Below are 19,857 nucleotides of genomic sequence, written 5' to 3'. Positions count from 1 at the left end.
CCGATCCGAAGACGTCGATTGTGTGATAAAACCCAACTTGCGCTCTTCTCACATGGGTACTGAAAGCCATGGATCAAGGCAGTAATGTACGAGGGCAGTTCAATAAGTAATGCAACACATTTTTTTTTTGTGAAACAGGGGTTGTTTTATTCAGCATTGAAATACACCAGGTTATTCCCCAATCTTTTAGCTACACAACACTATTTTTCAACGTAATCTCCATTCAATGCTACGGCCTTACGCCACCTTGAAATGAGGGCCTGTATGCCTGCACGGTACCATTCCACTGGTCGATGTCGGAGCCAACGTCGTACTGCATCAATAACTTCATCATCCGCGTAGTGCCTCCCACGGATTGCGTCCTTCATTGGGCCAAACATATGGAAATCCGACGGTGCGAGATCGGGGCCGTAGGGTGCATGAGGAAAAACAGTCCACTGAAGTTTTGTGAGCTCCTCTCGGGTGCGAAGACTTGTGTGAGGTCTTGCGTTGTCATGAAGAAGGAGAAGTTCGTTCAGATTTTTGTGCCTACGAACACACTGAAGTCGTTTCTTCAATTTCTGAAGAGTAGCACAATACACTTCAGAGTTGATCGTTTGACCATGGGGAAGGACATCGAACAGAATAAACCCTTCAGCGTCCCAGAAGACTGTAACCATGACTTTACCGGCTGAGGGTATGGCTTTAAACTTTTTCTTGGTAGGGGAGTGGGTGTGGCGCCACTCCATTGATTGCCGTTTTGTTTCAGGTTCGAAGTGATGAACCCATGTTTCATCGCCTGTAACAATCTTTGACAATAAATTGTCACCCTCAGCCACATGACGAGCAAGCAATTCCGCACAGATGGTTCTCCTGTGCTCTTTATGGTGTTCGGTTAGACAACGAGGGACCCAGCGGGAACAAACCTTTGAATATCCCAACTGGTGAACAATTGTGACAGCACTACCAACAGAGATGTCAAGTTGAGCACTGAGTTGTTTGATGGTGATCTGTCGATCATCTCGAACGAGTGTGTTCGCACGCTCCGCCATTGCAGGAGTCACAGCTGTGCACGGCCGGCCCGCACGCGGGAGATCAGACAGTCTTGCTTGACCTTGCGGCGATGATGACACACGCTTTGCCCAACGACTCACCGTGCTTTTGTCCACTGCCAGATCACCGTAGACGTTCTGCAAGCGCCTATGAATATCTGAGATGCCCTGGTTTTCCGCCAAAAGAAACTCGATCACTGCCCGTTGTTTGCAACGCACATCCGTTACAGACACCATTTTAACAGCTCCGTACAGCGCTGCCACCTGTCGGAAGTCAATGAAACTATACGAGACGAAGTGGGAATGTTTGAAAATATTCCACAAGAAATTTCCGGTTTTTTCAACCAAAATTGGCCGAGAGAAAAAAATGTGTTGCATTATTTATTGAACTGCCCTCGTAGATGCAGCGTTTCCTAACCTATGAAAAGTATTTGACTCACAGGTGGAGGCGACGACGTTGGAATCGGGGATTTATTTCAAACATTTCACACCTTTAGTGGGCCATTAAAAGGACGTAATGTGAAAGTAGTAAGGTGAACTACACTGGCAATTCCGAGAAAATCACGAAAGAAGTTTTACGCATCTATTGTGTAACTGATGTAACTGTGCGAAGGTGGCAGTCGTAAGACATCATTATGATCAAGCGGTTAGGATTCGCGCGTAGTAAGCCGGTCGTGGACGAGGCCGTTCGTATTCCTGTACCGCTTGAGTGCAGTCTCTACTTTTTTCATCACTGGTCACATTATTTAATTTATATGACATTTGAGAAGACTTTCTTTCACTTACGCCATAGTCCCGCAACGATCGCAGGGTCGGCGTGGTTACAACGGATTTGGCAAGGTTAGTTTTAGGGGTGGCCGGATGCCCTTCCTGCCGCCACCCCGTACCCCCCAGGGATGGAATCAGTTTATCCCAAGTGTCTGCGTCTACTGTAAATCGTGAAATAGTGCGAACGTGTTTCAAATGTCTGCGACGCGTGTGACTGAGGCGGAACGTGGGGACTAGCCCGGTATTCACCTATCGGGATGTGGAAAATCGCCTAAAAACCACATTCAGGATGGCCGGCATGCCGGCCCTCGTCGTTAATCCGCCGGGCGGATTCGATCCGGGGCCGGAGCGCCTACCCGAGTCCAGGAAGTAGCGCGTTAGCGCTCTCGGCTATCCTGGCGGGTCCTATGACATTTGAGAGGTAATGCAATAAAAAAAAACAAGTGCATTTTCATAAATTTGTAGTGACTTTCATATGTTATTTGACTACTTACTATTTGTAATTAAATTTTAAGGACGAGGGACAGGCTTGGAAAGCGCAAGTCAAACCTCGATAAATAATTATGCGAACGACATTATTCAGAATCAGTAACACAGTAAGTCACAATGTGCCAGCCCGCAAGAGCAATGTACAAGTACTCCTCGAATGTGCTCTCGACGTCACACGTTGCAGGATGATATTTGTCATACAGACGTGGAAAACATAAATTGAAACTTCACACAAATACACGTTGTTTCTTTTTCAGTAAATTACCTCTCAAATGTCATCTAAATTAAATAACATGACCAGTGATGAAAAAGACCTTGAAGTGAGTCGAGCCGTCGCCTCATCCACACTCGTCTTTCGACGCTCGTTTTTTTGTTTTTTGTTGGTTTCTTTTTTTTTTGTTTTACTTTATACCACAACAAAAATAAATGTATCTAGTAACGCATCGTGCTCTGAGTAAAGAAAACAATATCTCGGCACGTTCCTACACCGAGGTAATGTATATGGGGAAAACGAAAAAAAAAGTGCTGCATACAGGATGCAGAAGGGTGTGTCGCTACTCTCCTTACGCTTCATCATCCAGGTACGTCTTCACGTATATCATGTTATTCCACCGAGAATCGAACTTAGTCTTGTCAGCTCACTCAATGGGTGTCTTCTCCTACCCGTTGATGTTCCAGCTGCATTGAGGGTCGCGTAGGGCACTCCCTAAGTAATTAGAAAAATACTGTCTCTATTTTGGGTTCCGTACGATCTTGCAGTGAAGTTCTTGTAGGTAGTTCCAAAAGTCGAATACATCTTTAGGTCCATCGTGAAATAAGTAGTGTACCGCATGCGCACGGATCCACGTGACAGCGTTGGTCTTGGCGCGCGGGAAATACTGTTGATCTGGAAACAGTAGAAACCGAGGTGTAATGTGTTCCGGAGTCACTCGTAGAAAATACGACAAAATTTGTCGCACCAAGCGCCATACGTCTTCTGCCGCGCCACATGTGAGACGGTGTTCGTCCGTGTCTGGTATCCCGCAGTCTACGCAGAGAGGCGATTCCACCATGTTTATCTTGTGGAGGCGTGATCGGGTGATCTGTTTACCATTGAATGTGATGTATCATGTGGATCGGACGGCTGTGTCCAGTGTAACCGCGTGAATCGTCTTCCACACCACCTTCCAATTAACCTGAGGGCTTTTGGTCTCCACGATGTTTGGTGGGCGCCTCTGCTGTAGGACATGATATATATCCCTATCCGACGCCTGTTTCGTCGGTGGTACTGCGATACGGACAATGTAAAAGTTCCCGAAGTAGTAGAAGGGCGGGGGTATGTCTTGCGTCGTCAGTGGGGGCATAAGGGAGGGCGGAGCTAGGGACTCCAACAGCAAACCTGTCAAACTTTCCGGGTGGTGGCGCCACAGCTTGATGTGTGAGCTGACATACAGGGCCACAGCTCTGTCGTGGACATGGACTAGACTAAGACCTCCCCTTTCTGGGGGAAGGGTCAGTGACTCATAACTGACTTTGAAGAGCATGCCTGTACTGACGTAGGCTCCGAATGCCGCTAATAGACGTCGAGCCATCAGTAACGGTATTGGAAGAACACGCGCTATTTGTGGAAGGCGCGATGCGAGGTAAACATTAACGAAGTGTGTCCTTTGGAGAATGTCGAGGGTCCGCAGGCGAAGGTTGAAGATCTGGACCCGAATTTTTTGTAATAAGCGGCGGTAGGTAAGAGCCGCAGTGCGTCGTAAGTCGTCGTGAAACTCTATTCCGAGACATTTGATAGTGCCACGAAGCTGTAAGGGCTCGACACACGCTGGGGTCAACCCGTCTCCCATGGCCATGGCGACCGATTTGGCGACGTTGAGACAGCTGCCGGAAGCCTCACCGTACGTGGTAATCCATTCTAGTGCTCTGATGACATCGTCGCGATTGTGGAACACAAGAACCAGGTCGTCTGCATATGCTGTACAGCGAAAAGTGACGTCACGTAGGGTAAGACCGGTGAGGCGTTGACGGAATCCACAGAGGAGCGGTTCCAGTGCCAGAGCATATAGTAACGTCGACAAGGGGCAGCCTTGACGCACGGAGCGGAAAATCGGGAGGGACTGCGAGAGACGCCCGTTAACGAGCACTCACCGTTGCCGCGAGAGAACGGGAGACGTAAATCCTACCGATGCGACTAGACGAGTGACTCGTGAAATGGGTGTATCCCGGTCTATTTCCTCGGACATGTTCCCATGTATCTACCAGCTGGAGATCGCCGATGAGTGTCCCAAGTTCGGGGCACGGTGAATGGCGTGGCAGCTGATCTTTAGGTGCTTGGGTGCAATTGAAATTGTCCCCTAATATCAAGTCATCGTGCCTGCCCTGAAAAAGCGGTGCTATTCCTTCTGCGAAGAAGAGCGATCGCTCACGACGGCGATTCATTCCGGAAGGGGCGTACACATTGACAAACCGGACGCCTTGCACCGTTACGGCCATTCCTCTAGCGTCGGGGAGATATCGGACTTCGTGCGCCTCGAGGCCCTCTCTGAGGAGAATTGCGATTCCACTGTTAGTTGGCGAGGCGTGGGACACATGAGCCGTATAACCATACATACCCGGGAAATCGGCGACGAAGACTTCTTGGAGAAAGACAATGTCAACGTCTGCTGCATTGAGCATGTCTTGGAGCAGCGACAACGTCGTACGTGTCCGAATGGTGTTAATGTTGATGGTCGTTAAGCGATAGGTCTGTAGATCGTCTCCTGCGGTGGGGGCCGCCGTCACTGTCGCCGTAAAAGGTGGGGCCTGTGATCTGCTGGCCGCGTCCGCGCCGTCATCTGTTGCTACTCGGGAGGGGCCGAGGTGTGGGAGGAGAGACCCCTCTCCTCATCCACCACAGCGGCCGTAGAATCGTCTTCAATGTCATCCGCCCAAGGTCGGTAAGTTAACGGTGGCTGCGGTAGAACACTTGTGGGCTGAGTGATTAAGGGTGAATCCGCAGTTGTTTCCGGTTGTGTACCAACGGCGGGCGCTGTGCTGGCCATCCGTTTGCCCGAGAGAGCGGAATCGGGTTTGTCAAAATCAGACAAAGTGACAGGTGAGGGCGATCTCGTGTCATCCATTTTCCTCGTCGTTTCGTCGGCCGTCCGGTCGTCATCTGGAGAAGACGTCCGCTGGAGGCAATCGTCTGATGGTGTGCGACGTCGCTTTTTATGTTTTCTCGGTGACCTTTGTTTGCGGACGTGGGTTTCTGTGTCCGAAAGAGTTTGTGGTTCCCGTATAGCATCCCCCCTGAGGTAGAAAGGCAGAGGTCGGTACAACCCTAGCGTCCGAATCCTCATGTGGAGTCGATGGGCGGCGTTCTTCAATCTCTGCAGACACCGTAATCCAGGACTGGCGACAGGTGCGCATTCTAACGCTTCCTGTCTTCCGAGGGGTTTGTCGTCTGGCATGACGGTCGATCGTGTCACCTCTGCGTAATTGAGGGGGAGGGCCGTGAGCGTAGGAGGTGGTGTCGTGTCATGTATTGGAAGTTGTGTAACCCGACGTTGAATACACGCCGAGCGCACATGACCCTCCTGGCCGCAACCAGAACAAGTACGAGGTTGTCCGTCGTACATTACTATTGCTCGACAGCCACCTATAACTAAGTAGGATGGCACATGTTTCTTTAATTCAATTTTCACTTGTCCGACGCCGTTGAGGACCTGGTACGTCTCGAAGGTGTTCCATTTTTCGGCCACGTGGCTAATTACCGTCCCATAAGGGCGGAAAGCTGAGGTAACGAAGTCCGGTGGTACTTCGAAAGGGAGTTCGAAGACTCTTAGTGTGCGTAATCCTAGTCCAGCATGGTCAACAGTAACCTCTCCGATGAGACCATCGGAGTGTTTGAACTTGACAGTGTTCGCGCATCTGTTCACAACTGCGTGACATAACTCGTCATCGACCATCTTGACGTAAACGACGCTACTTGTGATGGATAGGTGGATACCGATGATGTGCTGTGTTGGTATTTGAACTTCGTCACGGATGAATGGTTCGGCTTCAAAGGCTCGTGGTCGTGCGTAGTCGGGCTGGAAGCTGATCTTGATGGTAGCTTTTCTGTACGAATGAGCCATGGCGACTCAGTGTTAACGGACTCGAGTATTAGCTGCGGCGAGGAAGTAAACAAACTACGCGCGCTCGCGACTCTGCGGACGGGTTGTAAACAAGACGTCCTCGCCGCTCACCGGCCGAAAGCGGACTGGGACGCTCAAACGCTAACCACTTGACCACCATGAACTCTAAGGTGCTGCCCCTACAACAAACGTATAAACCACATAATGAAAACGTAAAACTTCTCTTGCGATTTTCATGGAACTGCCAGAGTAGCGCACCTTACAACTTGCACATTATGTTGTTTTGATGGCCTACTAAAGGCGTACAATGTTTGAAGTAAATCCGTGACCCGAACGTGATGGCCTCCTCTTGTCAGTACCACACCTGCGCTTATCATCGAAAGTACCGTCATATGGAGTACTAAGGGAATTTTATGATTGGATACAGGATTTCTTGGTACGGAGGACTCAACACGTTATCTTCGAACGAAAGCTTCGGGTGTGCCCCAGGGAAGTCTCCTTGGACCGTTGCGGTTCGTGCTGTATCTTGAAGACAATAGTAACCTCGGATTTTTCACTGGCGATGCAGTTATCTATAATCAAGTGCTGTCTGAAAAATGTTGCACAAATATTCATTCAAAGATTGGCAATTAGCTTGAAACGTACAGGGTGAGAATTACTGAACTATTTGATAAAAAAAACCAAATTAGTTACAAACAACGGTGTGCACACACTTCATTCAATATCTAAACGTAGCTACAGATATTCGGATTTTGGTTACGACATGTTCGATATGCCTGCCATCATCGGCAATGATGTGGTGCAGACGAATATTGAAATTCCGCATGACCCGCTTTCAATGACCTCCTGAATGGCTGCTTTCAGCTCAGAAATGGTTTTGGGGTTATTGCTGCACACCTCGTCTTTAACATAGCTCCACAAAAACGAGTCGCATCTGTTCATATACGGAGAATATGACGACCAATCGAGGCCCATGCCATTGGCCTCTGGGTACCCCACAGTCAGAATGCGGTCCCCAAAGTGCTCCACAAACGCTCTCCTGCTTCGATGGAGTCGAGCTCCGTCTTGCATGAACCACATCATGACGAAATCAGGATCACTTTGGATAATGGAGATGAAATCATCTTCCAAATCCTTCTCGTACCGTTCGGTAGTCACCGTCCCATCAAAGAATATCGCACCAATTATTGCGTGACTGACATTGCACACCACACAGTAACCCGTTGAGGGTGAAGAGGCTTCTCGATCGCGAAATGCGGATTCTCAGTCCCCCAAATCCACCGATTTTTCTTATTAACGAATCCATCCTAATGAAAGTGTGCTGCGTCGCTAAACCAAACCATACTAATTCCTATTATGCCCCGCCGCCAACCGTACGATTTGAACGTCCTAACGCAATCCTTTCAGAAGTTATGACGATTTTATTTCATATACTTCAGTAATTGTCACCCTGTTAAATTGTGCACTTCACAAACCGAAGGAAAATGTGATATCCTATAACCATTATATCAGTCAGTCACAGGTGAAATCGGGCTTCCCACACAATTATCTAGGTATAAGTATTTTTAGATATACGAAATGGTACGATGACGTAGGCACAATCTTAGGCAACGAAGATGCAGATTTCGGTTCATTGGTAGGATCCTAGTGAAACATGATCCGTCTACAACCGAGACTGCTCACAAAACACTCGTGCGAACCATTTTAAAATATTTATCGAGTGTGTAGGGCCCACACAAGATGAGAATAACATGGGATATTGAACGTCTACATAGGAGGGTAGCACGAAAGGTCACAGATTTCTTTAACCATGGGAGAGCAAACTGAGGTGGGAAACGCTGAAGAAATACGCACACTAACTCTTGAATGCCCACTTAATAAATTTGAAGAATCTCTGATATCTGATGACTCTAGGAATGTACAGTGGGGAACATTTTCCTCTGCCATGCACTTCGCAGTAGTTTGCACAGTATCGATGCAGATCCACAATTGTGTAATTAAGTGGGAAATAATTGTTCCCCAGACCGTACAACATTGTTGTCAGTCAGCTGTTGATGCAACTGAGTTGCCTGATGTGGTTACTCGCAGTAGTGCCTCTGGGGGTTACACGCATTTGCAGCTGGTAGCAACGATGCGAAATAAAACCTAGTCCTTTGGTGTGACATCGTAGTTACTACCTCAGCTCGGTTCACTGAAAGTTATTGCACTGAGTGGTTGTTTCGTTATTGCCGTAAACAATTTCAAATGGTTCAAATGGCTCTAAGCACTATGGGACTTAACATCTGAGGTATCAGTCCCCTAGACTTAGAACTACTTAAACCTAACTAACCTAAGAACATCACACACATCCATGCCCGTGGTAGGATTCGAACCTGCGACCGAAGCAGCAGCGCGGTTCCTGACTGAAGCGCCTAGAACCGCTCGGCCACACCGGCCGGCGTAGATAGTTTCCGCCTGCAGAAAGTACACGGTACTTTAGACTCAACGTGCAGCTATAAAGCTTTTGGCAGTAAGACGTGTACTCCCTCGCAGATTTAAATACAAATGGAAGTTGCTTACAATAATATGATAATACCAATGCTAGCGATGCGCTGTGGTAAGAGGAGTTAAGTCCAGAAGTGAGAACATGAAAAGCGTAGTGGCATTCAATCCTTACAAAATGTTGTACGTAAATAATTTACTGCAGTATGTTGACCTAAGGACACTTCACACAAAACGATGATACATATTCAATGTAGAAAGAAAAAGGTCACTCCAAAACTGAACTGAATGGCCAAAACTGAATTGAGTGGTTCCATTTGAAGATGTACCGAGTATGACGCCCAAATTATGCGGGGTATGGCGGGATTGTAGACACTACATCAGAATAATCTATCACAGATACACCGTCCGATGAACAGTAGGTGGACAGCCCTATGTAATGCAGAATCGACCACTAGATGTCGTGAGAGGCGGACCCGGCAGTATAAAAGGAGGCGGGGAGTACTGTGTTGTAAGCAGAGGAGCAGCGGCAACAGCGTGGGTGGTTGAGGAGAGCTCAGTGACTTTGATCGTGGACTGGCCTTCGTATGTCACCTGAGTGACGAAAACATCAGGATCATTTCAGTCCTTCTAAAGATGCCCCTGTCAACTGTTGGTGATGTAATTGTGTAGTGGGTACGCGAAGGAACAACCACAGTCGTGTTGACGGTCAGGCACAGTCTATATTGGGTGATGCGGTTGCAAGAGACCTCATGAAATCAACGGAAGGAATCACTAGCGGGTTCCAAAATGCAACCAGCAGTCGAGCTAGTACAATGACTGTGTGTAGGGAGTTAAAAAGAATGGCGTACAGTGACTGGGCAGCTCAACATAAGCCACAAATTTCTGTGGTCAGTTCTCAGTGACGCTTGAAGTGCTGTAAAGGGCGACGCCACTGGACAGTGGGTGACCGGAAACAAGTGACCTGCAGTGATGAAACACGCTGTACCCTGTGGGCAACCTGATGGAACGTTTTGGGTTTGGCGAATGCCTGGAGAAAGTTACCTGCCATCTTGTGTAGCGCCAACAGTGATGTATGGAGGAGGTGGAGTTACCAATATGGTGATTATTTTTAGGGCTGCCTAAGAAAACGCAAAATGCGAAAGTAATGGTTAAGGACATGGATCACAAACTTGAATGAAACAGGTTCGCGTCCTCTTACACGTTAATTTGTTGTTGTTTTTTTTATGTTACTTACGTACTTGAGCTTGTTTTCTCAGCAATGAGTTTCTTCGGTTTTGTGACTTCTGTCTGGTTAGAAAACGAAGGATCAAATTGCTGCGAGTGAAACTTGACTGTGTTTAGTCAGGAAGCTATGAGGATAACTTGAACTGTTACGAGTTAAATATTTAGCTGTTGTTTCTGCAATTTCCAAGGAACCATCCAGCCACGGGAAAAGCTAGTGTCAGTTTTACACTCGGCTTAATCGAAATGTGCTGCTGGACACGTTCACGTCATATTAGTGTCACTTCCGATTAAGCTGAGCGTACAAATAGCTTCTCCCCTCCAGATAGCCCCACTCTACCCTCAGCAGTTGCACAGGTGTTAAGCTTATTTCTATGTCCAAATACAGTCTGCCACGCTAGCAAAAAAACTTGGCTCTAGTAGACACAGCATGCTTACCAGATACAGATCCAGAACGTCCACGTCGCTCTGAGAAACACCCTGAATGAACTCAGTGGTGAGGGGGGACCTGAGGCCAATGACATGTCCTGTCACGTCGGTGAACCATTCTGACATAATTAGGAAGCGATTCTGAACGCAGTTCTGTAGCTGGACGCTCTAGGCAGCAAACAGTTGCATATAACCGCAAATACACTCCCATATCGTTCAGCTGTAAGGAATAGCAGCAAACATTCCAAGATTCCAATTCGGTTGAACCCAAAATGATATCACCCTGCTCGAACTGTCCACATGGCTCAGTCGTCTTCATTCTCAAATCACTCGTTCTAATAGTACCCCGACTCTTTAGTCTGGGTGTCCTTCCCTATTCTCTGAATGTGTAATATGTATAGCAATACAAACATACCATGGTTCCAATTTTGTTGAAATTATGGTGATACCATGACTGCCCAATCTGTGGCCTACAGTCCACAGGGATCAATCGTCTTCATTCTCCACTCACTCGTTCTAGTAGTACTCCCGCTCTTTAATCTGAATGATCCTCCCCAAGCTCTGATTGTGTAACGTGTGTAACAATACAAGCATACCAAGGTTCCAGTCCTGTTGAACCCAAGGTGATACCACCACTGCTCGAACTGTGGCCTACAGTCAACAGGGATCAGTCGTCTTTAGTCTTCACTCACTCGTTCTAATAGCAACCCAGCTCTTTAGTTTGGGTGACCTTCCCCCCCCCCCCCCTCTCCCCCGCTCTGAATTTCCATTGGTAGTACTCATTTATCCACGCCTACCTCGCATGCCTTGTGACGTGTGATTTGGTGGTTTCTGTTAACGAAAGTAAAACTTTTCTTACCTATGGCTGGCAGGTATTGAAGAGCTAAGTGCGTGGTGTTTCTAAATCGTTTGCTGAGGGAGGAAAGGAAGGAAAATTCTATGAGAAATACTTAAAGCATAATCTTTAAAGGCATTTCGACTTTTATTTAATTTAGTTCAGTAACAAACTGGTGAAACTGCTTATTAACATTAGCATAAAGTAGGATGGATTTTGCCATTTCGGATACTGATATGCAGTTCTTGTCTGTTTTAGGAGTAACTCATCAACAAGATAGAAGTATAGCTGCCCATTTTTGATGTAAGTGGGACATCAGTGCAGCAGTTGCCACAATAGTATTGTGAACAACTAATATATGCGTAGGACTACAGTCATTAAGTAACCGGTAAGGATACATCGAGGACAATTCTTACAGAAGCCTGTAAATCTGTTTCAGCATTGCGAGACAAGACCCAAGAATCAGATTTGATGTACTGTCTGACACTAAATTTAACGAAGGAGGTACACAGAAAACCACAGATAGCTCCTGTCACTAAATGACAGCCGAAGAAGAATTGTGAAATCAAGGTGCTGTCAATTAAATCCATGCTAGTCTGTTGAAAATATAACACCATATCTTGAGTCGTGTTCTGAGGCCAAATGAAGTTGTCTCCGATGTGGTCGAGCGGTTCTAGGCCCTTCAGTCCGGAACCGCGCGACCGCTACGGTCACAGGTTCGAATGCTACTCGGGCATGGATGTGTGTGATGTCCTTAGGTTAGTTATATTTAAGTAGTTCTAAGTTCTAGGGGACTGATGACCTCAGATGTTAAGTCTCATAGTGCTCAGAGCCATTTGAACCATTTTTGAGGATTTTACAAATGAGGAAGTTCAGTTCCGTCCATATGTGAGACTGTGGTTTTATATTCAGTATTGTATTTTTCTGGATTAATGTAATCTCCTTAACATGATGAACATGAAAAGGTACAAAAAGTTAGAAATATTCTTCTTTACTATTGTTGCAACAACTAATGACAAGGAAGATCTGCACTTCCCCACAACGAAGCACCTCTATATTTCGAACAAATATTGCAACATTTTCTTGTGCACGTTATAGAAAACGATACGGAAGTACTGACTAGGCACCTAAAATTGTCAAGCAAATAATAGTTCATGAACACTTTCTTGATGACTGACTCAAAAAAAGCATTTGATTTTGAACACGCTGAAACCTTTGACAAGGGAATAGTGCATTAATGAGTTTTCTCTATCATTTAGACCTTGCTGCATTGAAGTTTCTAAACTGTTTGAGATAATGTTGAAAAGTAAAACGGCAAGAGCTGTAGTTAATTATGCCAGTAATATAAAATTATACGTAAGATGTGACGCAATTACATAATAACAATGAGTTAGCTTCTTGGATAACCTCATACATTAGAAAATAAGAAAAGAGCTGCAACTATGCAACACAAGGTGATTTTCCGAAAAATAAGTAACGATAGCTGTATAATTCAGAATGAAATAGAATCAATTTTATTAAATATATACTAATCCTTGAAATATTCAATAACTCAAAAAACTGGCTTTTTTACATTAGAAAATAGGAGTGTTAAACATCTTACAATGCGCTAATTGGTAACATAACCCTTCCACCAGTCTGTAACTACAACACACTAACCATTTCTTTTAGAATAACATCTGTCCATGATGAAACACAGCAACAAATAAAGTGTGAAACCAATGAGCCTAGAGAGCTCAGTAATGTTGATTTTGTAATGCAAGTGAACTTACAGATTTTCTATAAAGCGATCCGCAGCTGGCCCATACACCTTGTTGTTGTTGCAGAGAGTGAGAGCCGGGAATGGCACGTTCCAGATGGGGAAGGCTGTGGTCTCTACAGAAGTGATGGTGGGGCTGTGGCGATACCTGTCCAACGCCAGCTGGCTCAGCACAGCAGCCAGGATGGCACACACTGCACACGCAGCTCCCCACAGCAACCTGCAACACACCTGCCACTAAGTGAGGAAGAACATGGTGGGACTATGGTGGTATCTGGGCATGCCAAAAGGCATGCACTGCAGCTAAAGTAGTGTACATTGTACAACAACTCCTCACGCCTGCAACAAACCTACCACCTAGATGGGGGAGAAGGTGGTGGTGAGGCTCTCATTGAATCTACGCGCACAAGCTGAAGCTGGTCTCCACAGATGTGATGGTGGAGCTGTGATGGTGTCTCTACACACCAACCGTCTCAGCACTGCACAATGCAGCCAGGGTAGCCTACATTGCACATGTAACTCCCCACAGGAGCTTCCAGTATACCTGCCACTAGATTGGAAAGAGCTGGTATCCGTGGAGCTGTGATGGCTTCTCTACATGCCAATCAGTTCTGCACAATGCAGCCATGGTGGCATGCATTGTGCATGCGACTCCCCACAGAAGCCTCCAACATACCTGCCACTTGAGTGGGGAGAAGCTATCTCTACAGACGTGGTGGTGGAGCTGTGATGGCATCTCTACGCACCAATCGGGTCAGCACTACGCACTGCAGCTGTGGTGGTGTACAGTGTACATTCAGTTCACCACAGTACCCTGAAATATACCTGCCATCAACTTGGCAAGGATCTGGTCTCTGCACAATTGGTGGTGGAGCTGTGAAGGCATCTATACACACTAAGCAGCTCTGCATAGTGCACTGAAGCCAAGGTGGAATACACTGTGCATGCAGCTCCCCACCAACAACCAGAAACATATCTGCTATCTGCATAGGAATGAGCTGATCTCTATGGATGTGGTGGTGGAGCTGTGACAGCATCTCTACGCACTAGTTTGTTCACCACTGCACACTGCAAGCGGAGTTGCACACACTGTACATGAATGTCATCAACACAGCCTGTTATTGGGACATACAAAGTTCATTTAACGTATGATACTCCATAAACAGTGTCCTTTTGTGTGTATATGAGTGTGTGTATGTGTGTTGTGTCCTCGACTCTTCTGCATACAATTATCTTCAGAAATTATTATCTATGTCCTTTCGTTTACTTAGTTCAAGATTTATTCTTGTTTTAGCCTCTTATCATTTCATCATAGTCATTTTTGCACTACTGTTTCGTTTTAAATGATTGTGGGGATTAGACCATCCTTCACTTGTGAAATATTGTCTCCCACACAAAGTTCCTACTGGTACAGTTTGATTTTGGATCTCTACTCTTCTAGAAAACTTCGACATATCCAACCTCCATTTTGTCAAACCAAAAAAAAAAAAAAAAATTCTGATTACAAACGTAATGATAGCCATGCGGGGTAGCCACGCGGTCTGGAGCGTCTTGTTACGGTCCGCGCGGCTCCCCCCCCCCCCCCCCAATCAGAGGTTCGGGTCCTCCCTCGGGCATGGGTGTGTGTGTCGTCCTTAGCATAAGTTAGTTTAAGCTACATTAAGTAATGTGATGTAAGCTTAGGGACCGATGACCTCATCAGTTTGATTCCATAAGATCTTCCCACAAATTCCCAAAAAAAAAAAATTCCGTAATAATACCCTCAGATAAATCCCTTATGCAGGAATAATCACAGTATCTGTACTAGCTTTAATGTACCTACTTTCCCAGATGATATGTGAAGCATATCAGAACAGACAGTACCATTGTCTGTCAACAGTCTTTCTTCAAACAGCTGCCTCGTCCATTTCATCGTCATGTCCTATGATAAAAGCGCTGGAAAACGCAGGAAGCATTCTATTTGGAAGTTCCAATTTACCCACCCTTCGACACAATTCGCTAACTATCCATACTCTGCACAAATGACTGCCCCAGTACACCTGGCCAGAGTGAGTATACATTCCTGGCTCATCTGGTAGCTGCAGATTCTATCAGTGCCATGTGGTCTTGGTGCCAGTCATCAGTGAACTGTGTGGCTAGTCTGCTACAGCCTCATCACGCACCATCATCCGTTGGGTGAAGCTGCTGATCTATTAGCGGTCAGCTAGCCCTGATGGTTCCAGGCTACAAACTGGATCAACTGAGGCAAGGATGCACAGTAAGTATCACCGCCTGCCATTTTCTGAGGGTCCTGGTTTCAATTTGAGCCGTCTCCATGTTCCTGCCAGTCGCCTCGAGCTGCATGCAGTGTATGCCAGCCCAGTTGCCAAAGCTTCGCTGCACTGCAGAGCTGACACCAGACTTGCATCAGCAATTGCACTGTCAGCACCAGCTACTGTTATGCTGGCGCAGAATTCTGCTGCTACTAGCAAACATGATTGGCACTTGGTTCACAGTCATCGATCTCCAGTGTGGAAGCATTCAATAACAAAAAATGTCGTTCTTGAGTAAGTATTCTTGATCGTGCGATCACCATGGTATTGGAGAACTCATCCAACAACTTTCCAAGTAAGCTGCTCTAGAGTCAGAAGTGGTTCTTCAACAAAGCTTTAGCATAAAATTATGTGCTGCATATCCACACTGAAATGTAAGGATTTGGGGACATTACGTGTTATTCTAGTTTATGTGAGGAAGTGCAGAAAGTTGTATGCGTTATGTGCCATAGTTTTCTACTCACCTCTCTGACAGGAATGGAGCGTTCAGATGTCGTACGCCATGTAGTGAGGACAGATCGCAGTAGAGACGGGCGTGGCATGCAACGACACTCCCTGTGAGCAGGGCAAAGCGCAGTAAATACAGGCCATTTTTAACCTTGAAAATGAAAAGAAAAAACTGCCATATAGCTAGCAGATGTCGCAGCCATCTAATATAATTTACAAACCCAGCTAATTTTGCACATATTCATCACACATTGTTATGCAAAACAACCTACAACGGAGGAATTATCCGAATGACACAGAAATCGACAGATGTGATGTACATGTACAGACAAACAAATTATTAAAATTTCAGAAAAATTGGATGATTTATTCAAGAGAAAAAGCATCACAAATTGATATGTTGGATGTCTTCCTGAGGGATATCTTGCCAAATTCTGTCCAATTGGCACGTTAGATCTTCAAAACACCAAGCTGGTTGGAGGGCTCTGCCCATAGTGCTGCAAGCGTTCTCGGTTGGGGAGAGATCCAACGATCTTGCTGGCCAAGGCAGGGTTTCGCAAACACGACGACAAGCAGTAGAAACTCTCGCCATGTGTGGGTAGGAATTATCTTGTTAAACTGCAAGCCCAGGAAGTGTTGCCACGAAGAGCAACAAAAGCTGGCGTAGAATATCGTCGATCTACCGCTGTGCTATAAGAGTGCCGTGGATGACAACGAAAGAGGCCCTGCTGTGAAATCAAAAGACATCCCAGCCTATGACTCCTGGTTGCCGGGCCATATTGCGAGCGACAGTTAGGGTGGTATCCCACAGTGGTCTGGGGCGACTCCAGACACGTCGTCACTGGCCATGGGAGCTCATTTCGAAGCTGGACTCATCACTAAAGACTATTCTACTCTAGTCAATGAGATTCCAGATCGAATGTGACCGACACCACTGCAAACGGGCTTGTTGGTGTACGGAAGTCAAAGGTAGTCACCACGAGGGCCGCCGTGAGCTCAGCCCCCTTTCTGAGACACGCCTATTAATGGTCCTTGTGGCCGCCGAAACTCCAGTTGCACTTCGGATCGATGACAATGATGAATCCGGTGGTCTGAGTACCTCTCAGACGATCGTTCGGTCTTCCCGTTCTGTCATCTCTCTAGGTCGACTGCTTCCTTCTTGACGTTGAGCTTGGCCACGGATCACTCATTCCTGCCAACATCGTGGCATCGCTCCTGCTCAAATGTAGAGCGATTCGTCGATTACTCCAACCAGCTTCTTTCAGCCTAACTACACATCCTTTCCAAAAGCTGACATATCTGTATATTGATCATGTTCCTGTCAGCGAGGCATACTTCCTCTCCAACGGAGTATACGAAATGATACTTGCAAAAACTTCATGCCGTGGTATCGACATGCTCCCTGTTTATTATGCTCACCAGCCGCGTGGTAAAATTGCGCTGTAGCGTCACATATTCATCAGCCGGCCGCCAAAGTATACAATTTTGCATCTTCTCTTGATACCTGGATGAATATCAATATGTGACCAATTTGCATGAGTCCTTCGAGGTGCGTCTTTTTTTTTCTCAGAGTGTGTTTATTTCTTTTGACTATATTTCTTTACCACTTCATTTGCCAGCATTAGAGTATCACACACATATGCAAGCCTTTTTAGCTATTCACTACAGTGACAGATACAGGTGTATCACAGATTACACTGATTGCCGGCCGAAGCGGCCGTGCGGTTCTAGGCGCTGCAGTCTGGAACCGCGAGACCGCTACAGTCGCAGGTTCGAATCCTGCCTCGGGCATGGATGTGTGTGATGTCCTTAGGTTAGTTAGGTTTAACTAGTTCTAAGTTCTAGGGGACTAATGACCTCAGAAGTTGAGTCCCATAGTGCTCAGAACCATTTGAACCATTACACTGATCCGTTCTGCAGATTGTCAGTTGAATTGGCACCGTTTGAACCAAGTTGGTCTCTTTACCTTGTTTGCTAATGGCGAACATAAAGAGGAGTCGTTTCATCCAACACGAGGGACAACCTTCAACTAGCTGCGCTCTGAGACGTGGCTAGCGGTTGTAACGCAGTCTCCAACATGCTGGATATTTTCCCTACATACTCGTAGACCCATACATATTCTGCAGTCTTTCCCACCGATTGCTGACAGTTCAGTTTGGGGTACAGTCGTTCTGTTATATAAGAGGCGCGTTATCTCGTCCAATTTCGGTTACAAATGCGGAATTCGTTGTGTAATATGGCGGCATGTTGCCACTTCAGCACCTACACTTTCATGAAGTTCCGAGAGGTTGCAGCACTATACGTAGCCTTCAAAATGGCGTCTGTAATGGAGGAGCGTGCCGAGCAGAGAGGTGTCACTGAGTTTCTTTTGGTGGAAAACCAGATGTTCGCAGATATTCATAGGTGATTCCAGAACGTCTACAGTGACTTGGCAGTGAACAAAATCACAGTGAGTCGATGGGCGAAGCGGCATCTCTCATCATCACAATAAGGCAGCCTAAACCTGACCTATCTCCCGCGTGCCAGCCGCCCTCACACAGCTGTGACTTCTGCAATATTGGGACGTGCGGATACTCTCATTCGAGGTGGTACTTCTCCTTCTTCTCCTATTTCTTCTTCTCCATGACAACGCTTCACACAAGTCTGCACAACCGAGAGGAGCTCACAAAACATCATTGGACTGTTCTTGCTGATCCACCCTGCACTCCGGATCTCGCACCTTCCGACTTCCATCTGTTTGACCCAAAGAAGAAAGCACTCCGCAGGAAGCAGTACCTGAATCACGGGAGGCTTATTGATGCAGCAAGACGTTGGCTCCGACGTGAGCAATAGAGTGTTACCATGCGGGTATGCAGGCCCTCCCAGTAAAGTGGGATAAGACCGCCGCAGTGAACGGAGATTATGTTGATAAATAAGATTTTATAGCCAGAAGAGTAAGGAATGACATCATTTGCTGCAATCCTGAATAAAACCAACCTGCTTTCAGAAAAAAATTGTTGAATTGCTTTTTGAACGCCCCTCGTACAATGAGAGTAATGGTGTTGATAGTAACAAATTGTCTTGAAAGCTGATATGCCTGCACACTCTGACAGTCTCTCAATGTTAGTAATGTTTAACAGGGTTCTGCTACGACAGTGTAGTCTTCCGCAGTAATGTTGCCGACCTCTACAGATGCATTGAATCCGGCGGCAAAGCTCTGAGAGCGGCTGCATAGAAAGACGCGCCGGCCAGAGTAGCAAGCAGTGACGTCATGTCAGCTCCGCACCCTCTGTTCGCGTGTCTGCGTGGTACTCCCTACCGGACAACAGCGAGCGACGGGAGATCGGAAAGTGCCGCCTCTCTCTCCCCCTCCTTCCCTCCCTCCCTCTCTCTCTCTCTCTCTCTCTCTCTCTCTCTCTGTCTCTCTCTCGCACGTAGCTGTGATCAGTCCACGGCGTACGTGAGTAGTCGAAAAAGATGCCGTCGATACCGCAGAGACGAATATGAATACTGGCCTAGTAAATCGAGAACAACATTATTGTAAGGTTCTAGTATCACTGCGTAAAACATTTATTGATTATTGGACAGCTGTTTCGGAAGATTTCCATTTTCAAGATCGTCTACGTTGTCCTGACGTACATATAACATCTGGTATGACTGTATCTACATCTACATTTATACTCCGCAAGCCACCCAGCGGTGTGTGGCGGAAGGCACTTTACGTGCCACTGTCATTACCTCTGTTTCCTGTTCCAGTCGCGTATGGTTCGCGGGAAGAACGACTGCCGGAAAGCCCCCGTGCGCGCTCGAATCTCTCTAACTTTACATTCGTGATCTCCTCGGGAGGCATAAGTTGGGGGAAGCAACATATTCGATACCTCATACAGAAACGCACCCTCTCGAAACCTGGACAGCAAGCTAAACCGCAATGCAGAGCGCCTCTCTTGCAGAGTCTGCCACTTGAGTTTGCTAAACGTCTCCGTAACGCTATCACGCTTACCAAATA

At 46.6% G+C, this 19,857-nt stretch overlaps 1 protein-coding gene across 1 annotated transcript in view; it reads right to left on the bottom strand.

The window, feature by feature from the left end:
- LOC124620029 (pickpocket protein 28-like) overlaps nucleotides 1-14,150 on the bottom strand; it is an 86,452-nt gene extending 72,302 nt beyond the window's left edge. The window contains exons 1-2 of the mRNA XM_047146695.1: nucleotides 13,939-14,150; nucleotides 13,127-13,333 (exon numbers count right to left, since the gene is read on the bottom strand). Of these exons, the coding sequence (XP_047002651.1) occupies nucleotides 13,127-13,333; nucleotides 13,939-14,150 (419 nt within the window). The remainder of the gene's footprint in view (nucleotides 1-13,126; nucleotides 13,334-13,938) is intronic.
- Nucleotides 14,151-19,857: the final 5,707 nt, after the last annotated feature.

This window comes from Schistocerca americana, chromosome 6, assembly GCF_021461395.2.
Source record: "Schistocerca americana isolate TAMUIC-IGC-003095 chromosome 6, iqSchAmer2.1, whole genome shotgun sequence".
Taxonomy (NCBI): domain Eukaryota; kingdom Metazoa; phylum Arthropoda; class Insecta; order Orthoptera; family Acrididae; genus Schistocerca; species Schistocerca americana.
Note: the sequence above shows the minus strand (reverse complement) of the source record. Positions and strands in the feature narration are given on the sequence as shown.